The sequence below is a fragment of the Empidonax traillii genome, unplaced genomic scaffold (genome assembly GCF_003031625.1).
Source record: "Empidonax traillii isolate 1590-97213 ecotype Southwest subspecies unplaced genomic scaffold, ASM303162v1 scaffold2017:size42594, whole genome shotgun sequence".
Lineage (NCBI taxonomy): Eukaryota > Metazoa > Chordata > Aves > Passeriformes > Tyrannidae > Empidonax > Empidonax traillii.
The window spans coordinates 21,545-28,201 of NW_020957210.1; the positions used below are offsets into that span (position 1 = coordinate 21,545).

Consider the following 6,657-nt stretch of genomic DNA (forward strand, 5'->3'; position numbering starts at 1 on the left):
GGCCGCCTCTCGCCTCTGCTGCCCGTGCCGCTGCCGCTCTGGCCGCCACTGGCCGGGCGAGCGAGCAGCCTGCGGGGGCAGGACGCTGCGGCGGCGGCGGCTGCGGCTCCAGCGCCGCTCGGCGGCGGCCAACAGCGACACCCGGAGGCGCCGCCGCAGCACTGCAGCCGCCTTTGAGCTGCGCTGTGGAGTCTCCGCTCGATTCCAATCAGCAATTGCTTAATGCTTAGAAGGAATTCTAATGATTAGAGGAAGACCAGTAGTCTCATACCCATGCCGAAGAGATTTCGTAGCTACAATAGATTTTTTAAAAATATGATGCTATAATAAGGACTTTTACATCTAGCGTCCTTATCTGGGACAAAATCTAACAAGGACATATATGTGCTACAGCAATAGACATTCCCTCCTCCACAGTCAGAGCACAGAAAAATAAAATCTAAACCAAAAGTTGCTCAGATGCTTTACAGATTATATGTGTCACTAGATAGGGCTGTGAGAAATGGGCACACTCCAGACCCCAAGGGCTGCCATAACAATTGTTTTGGCATTTCTGTCACTTGGAGTTTGGGAGCTTCTAGGCAAAAGTCCTGTCATCTAGTCAGCATATCTAACGACAGCATGACCAGCTGGAAGCTGTACAGTGATTTCTGATGATTCCTACACAAATCCCAGACCTCCTTCTGACCTCATTGGAACAGGTGCATCGCCTCTGTGGTTTTCAGTTGCTTTGACAAAACTCTGCCTTAAAAACTCATGCCCAGAGCACATGGAAAGCCACTGACACCTTGAGAGATAAAGCAGGCAAACTGCACTGATTTCTAAGGATGCTTAGGTCTCCCTTTACCAGACTAGGTGACTTTATGAGCTTAAGAGATTGTTGGTTTGTTGGTTTTTTTTTTAAACATCAATGATTCCTGGCACATAATGAACCAAAGCAAAGAAGCCAAACCAAATACCTCCCACTGTCCAACATAGAATATTCATTACTCTGATAAATCCAGGTCTCCATAGTGTAGGAAATCACACAGAGGTGTGTGCAGTCCTGCAGTTCCCCAAAAGGTAATTAGAATCCTCTGAGTGGTGACACTGGCCAGCAGTACTGTACAAGCTGTGTTATGTTTCAGAGCTTGCCACACAGGGATCAGAGGTGACTTCTGCTATGCAATAATGCTCCTTGTAAATGCATGTTACTCACTTGGAGTCAGCAGTGGATATGGCTGTGTGCAAGTGTTTTCCACGAGGGCCTTCTTGCAGAGCAGAAACTCAAATCACTAACCCATTTCTGACTTTTACCAAACAGACTCAAAAGCTGTGATTGGCCCCTCAGAGGGAAACATTGGACTCCTTGAGGTACAGATGCTTTGCCACATCTCTGCCTTAAGAAAACACTTCACAAAGCACCTGGAAGTCACAGAAGTCTGAATCCACATTTAAGGTTCAAAAGTCTTGCTTTGAAATATATGGGGGGAGGGGGGAAATTTTTGGAAATACACCTGTCCTTGTGAAATGTTCTACTTGTGTCCTGTTCATCATGATTTTTAAGCAGTATCCCTGAATTCCTTATCAAAGGCCTTGATCTGAACAGAAGGACTTATGAGCAACTCAGTTTTAGCTGCTGCCTAATTTTCCTCAAATGAAACATTCTGTCTTCATGTGGCTCTCAAGGCAAGTCAGTCTTTGCTGAAAAACAACACTTACAGTTATACATGGAATAGAAGAGTCTGCAAGTGGAAAACATGAAGCATAATCTAGCAGGAAACAAAGCCTGAAGGAAGATCGAGGGTGGGAAAATGGAATATTGACCTGGATGATACTCTCCATCTAAAAGTTACAGAAAAATCTAGATAAAGAAAGGTGGTTTCACATAGGAATTAAAAACTATTCTACAACTATGTCATCGTTCTGACCCCTCTAAAGCCCTGTTCAACTTTGCAAAAATATCACATGAAAAGATAGCGAATAATGATCATATAGAGGAAGGAAACACACTTGTTTGCTCCCCACCATTCTGAGAAGATATATAATTACAGAAATACTAGAGGAATGAGAAAGAGACAAACTAAAAGAGGAGTAGTCATCTCCCAGCAGAGACTGGGTCATTGAACTATGCACTTAAGGAAATATCTTCCCCTCTTCCATCACACACACTGTTCCATAAAATTGGGACTTTATGCTGAAGTCCTCTTTACAGCTGTTGATTCACAGCACAACTGAAACTCCAAGCTGTGCCACTCACATCTCCTGCCTTCCACACCAGCTACAACATGACAAAAGAGGCACTGAAGAACAAGGCCTTGGTAAATACAATTAAATGTATATACAGAGAGGGGCAAGGAAAAAATGAGATGAGCAATGCAAGGAAGGATTAAGAGTGTTCTCAGAGAAACTCACCAGGAGGACATCTCAGTCTTCACTCTGAACACAGAAATCCATCTCTGGGAGCACCTGGGAGCCACTGAAGCTTCAAGTGTTACCCTGAGGTCTTACTCTGGATCAACTTTAAAGATTTTATCATAAGCCTCTCTCTCAAGATAAGTCTCTTTTACTTTTACCTTCTTCCTCACACATAATATTTTGGCTTATGTTACTAAAGCATTTGCTGCAAAAAAACACTCCCAGCTTCTAATGCAAAAGGACTACCAAAAAAAAAAAAAAAAAGGGGGGGGGGGTGAAAAAGAAGCACGGCTTTCCAGGAAAAGAAAGCCTGAAAGAAAGTGTAATTGCAACTGTGAAGAAACTCCCCATTGCAACATCCAGGGAGATATAATTTGGAGAAAGAGGTTTCATAGAGGAATCATAAACTTACTGAAGCTGGGCCAAGAATTCCTCTAGGAAATCCTCCAAGGAGCAGACTGACACAGTGAACATCAGTGTTTGTCAGCTTGGAACACTGATCATCCAACGAACACATGAATAGTAGGGGCCTTTTCCCAGACTCCTTCATCAAAGGAAAGAAAAAAGAGCTGTGGGTACAAGGAGCCTCATTCAGACCTTTCCCACTTTATGTAGTTTGACTTGGAGCAAGCTACTTTATCCCATAAAGCTGATGGGAGCCATCATATTTACTTCTTGAACTCTCTCTGCTGGGCAGTGTGGCTGCATGGTGCTGATCTCCCATCAAGATGGGACACCTCTCAGGTTTATTCCTCGGGGCAGGGAGATCTTTTACCAACAAGAGATCTTTGGATGAGTCCAGAGTCCTCCCTGAAGTGCAGCTGGGCTGCAGGTGACTCTTCCCTTGAACAGCAACACCCATCAAGGCTTGCCCATCCTTACCTGAGACAAGAGATCCTTCATTACCATCACCTGCAACAGATCCTCAGTAGGTGATGGAGACATCAATGCAAATGGAATCCATGTCACTCATTACATTAGAGATAAACCACAGTCCATACCTCTGATGAAAATTGAACCTGGATGCATCAAAGCTCCAACAGGAGTTTAGGAACTCAGGGGGTTAATTCAATAAGGGTCCTTTTTGTGTTTCATCCACATAGGAAGTAATAGAGTGAACCTTGACATCACACTTTGTTAAAGACACACTTCCACAACTTCTTATTAAACCACTTTTGTTAATACCTGAATGGGATTCCTTAAGTAATCTAAATCATTCCTTCATGACATCTAACTGTGTGTTATCCTTCTAAATGCAGGGTGAGTGGACAAAAGCTCTGTTTTCAGAGCTCTACCACTGCCTTTGAAAATCAGGATCACAGCAAAAATGCCACAGGTCTTGATACACCGTGAAATCAAACTATTGCTCAGCCAAAATCTCATGAATTCACCCTGTTGCCTAATCTGAATTTAGCCTCTCACCTTCTTTGCTCTACATTCACAGCCTTTAACCGCTCCATGGACAAATCCAACTACTGGCCATATGTCAAACACAAGTGGAAAAGAAAGGGACATTCAGGCGAAATTCAGCAATATGTTAGAGAACCAGAAGTATATCCCAATCTTTGTCTTGGCAGTTAAACCCCTTCAAGATATGAGTTCAAACTGTTAATTTAAGCAGGCCAGTTTTCAAGGACTATCATCCAAACTGAGGCCCAGTTTTAGAACATGAGAAGAGACAGGGAAAAATGGCAAACCCATGGAAGTGAAGGAATCCTGGCCTAATATGTCAGGCTGTGTCAAATGCAGCAGGTATACAGGAGGAGTATCCAGTATTCAGAGGCATACTTCTCCAGGTGATTTCTTCAGAGAACAAGAAATGAGAAAAGCTACCTTTCAAGACAGATATCACTGAAAGACTCTCCTTAGGGAGAACAACGATCATAACGTGGATGCATCCATGGAAACCTTAAATTTACATGGCTGAGTTAAAGGCTCAGTCTTGAGAATCAACTGAAAGACACCATCATTATTCCTCAGCACATGGGCATTTTGAAAGATATAGCTCTCTGCAAAAGTTAATGCAAAGTTTGTGTTTACCTCCATAAACCAGCATTCTCAGGCAGAGCTCTATCAGACAAGAGAGGATTAAATTAGCAAGTTTCTCACAGGTACTTTAAATAACAAGTAAATTCATTAACAAAATACCCTTCCATCTCTTCCATTCCCACCAGTCTACCACATCATATTAAATTTACTTTTGATCATACCTCTAGAGGGGATTCTTTAAGCAATGTAAACCACTCATTCAAAACATCTGTCCATGAATCATCCCTCTAAATGCAGGACAGGGAAACCAGGGGCACAGAAAAGATGACACAGGCCTTGGCACCAGGCACAACATCAAAACACTGCCCAGCCAAAACCACATTCATCCTCCAGTTTTCCCAGCAGGAAGCCAGCCTCTCATCCTCATTGCTCTGCATCCACACCCTTTACTCACACATTACATGATACAACCTCGGCAGTTACTTTATACGAGCAAGACCCTTTAATAACATCTGCAGGTTGCTCAAGGCTGGGAAAATCTTAATACAACCTGGATGGAATTCTGCATTGCAGTCATATAAGGACAGAGAGATGGAGAAATGATATTTCTCACAGCAGCTCTTAAGACACAGAATCTCTGAAGCATGTTTGGACTTCCCTGGGTATTGCTTGCAGACAAATTCATCATAGGATTGTCCTCTCCTTCCTGGATTCAGGAAAAAGGCACTGGGTGTAAGTGGCACAGGCCTTGGCACTTGTCACAACATGATAGCACACACACACAGATGGACTATACAACTCCCTCTTTCCCTGCTTTAAGCCAGTCTCTGCCTGATCTTGCACTGGCTTTACCTCATAAATATGTGGCAAGCAAAAGCACTGAATCCAGTGACATTTTCAGACATACATGAGCCCACCTTTACCTCATCACAACAAGTGAAGTAGAATTTAACTACCAGCCACTGCGAACAGAGTGCATTAGGAAAGCAAACTGATAAACCCATAACTTGGCCTGCACTTTTTCACTCTGTCCAAACATTACCCAACAAAAAAGCTGCATTTGCAAACAGGCATCAATGAGACAAAAGTCACATGCACAGTATCTCCCTATAGATGAATGAAGGTCGAAACACTAACAGAAGGAAACAGATTTCTTTGCTCATCCCTACTCTAAGAAACATAATATGTTCTCAAGTTCATAAGTGTTATAAAACCCCAGTCATTAAAGTATCAGCTCAAAGAGACCATCAGCCTTCTTCAGCCCCAGGGCCTCTTGACAAGGAACAAGCTCAACAGAGCTGATGAGATGCTATCAGATATAAAGGCCCACACTTCGAGCCTAAGAAGGAGCAAGGCAAAAAGTTAACATCTGCAGAAATGAAATAATCAGAATATACTCTTCAAAGTTACACCACAGCAAATCAACAATGCTTTGGATCCTCCCAAAGCTGTCACTGTGGCATTTATAATCAGTACATCTATAAGCTATTAGTAAAATAGATCATATCAACCTGCAAACCAATAGAAACACACCAATAGAAGTAAGGTAAGCACTCACACCTTCCGCAGTAAGAAACTCACAGTCTGTGATAATGAAACTGGACAGAAACCCCTCACAATGCAAACTTGTTTTACCCTCATAATATGCAAACGGGTTTGCAACTTGCACTTCAAAGAAGAAATGCCAAGATTCGAAAGGCAAAGGGCAAGCTCTCCTCCAGGAAAAATTATGCCAATGAATATCATGAACCACAGTAATGACTTGACATAAACTACAGATGAATCTCCCGTAAGAAGCAGACTAACTGCTTCTGTCCCCTCCACATGTAAACCAGGACAATGAAAGCACGTCCACGTCCTCCGTACGTGTCACACATATCTTGGGGTGAAAGAGCAAGGAAACAGCAGAGGGAAACGTTGCCGAAATACTCGGTCTCAAAGGAACTCACCGGAGGAGGAGCGGCGGGGTCAGCGGGACGGTCGCCAGCAGGTTCCTCTTCACCGAGCAGCGGCGCGGGCTCGTCGGGCGGCGGGCGGGCCGGGAGGGTGTCGCAGCAGCTGGCGGCCGAGAAGCGCAGGTGACTCTTGCGCGAGTCGGCCGTGAGAGACACGTCGTGCGAGTAGGAGTGCAGGAAGGCGCGGACGCCGTCGATGCCCACGAAGTGCGTGGCAGGCACGCCGCGCAAGGCGGCGCCGGCCGTGGCCAGCAGCTGCTGCTGCTGCTGCGAGCGGCGCCAGCGCCTGAGGCGCAGCGCCAGCAGCAGCAGCAGG

The 6,657-nt window shown here is 44.5% G+C and overlaps 2 protein-coding genes across 2 annotated transcripts in view; both read right to left on the minus strand.

The window, feature by feature from the left end:
- LOC114071427 (protocadherin gamma-B3-like) overlaps positions 1-275 on the minus strand; it is a 5,078-nt gene extending 4,803 nt beyond the window's left edge. The window contains exon 1 of the mRNA XM_027909257.1: positions 272-275. Within this exon, the coding sequence (XP_027765058.1) occupies positions 272-275 (4 nt within the window). The remainder of the gene's footprint in view (positions 1-271) is intronic.
- A 5,423-nt stretch (positions 276-5,698) lies between these two features.
- The window catches only part of LOC114071428 (protocadherin gamma-A9-like), a 3,553-nt gene continuing 2,594 nt past the window's right edge, over positions 5,699-6,657 (minus strand). The window contains exons 2-3 of the mRNA XM_027909258.1: positions 6,336-6,657; positions 5,699-5,725 (exon numbers count right to left, since the gene is read on the minus strand). Of these exons, the coding sequence (XP_027765059.1) occupies positions 5,699-5,725; positions 6,336-6,657 (349 nt within the window). The remainder of the gene's footprint in view (positions 5,726-6,335) is intronic.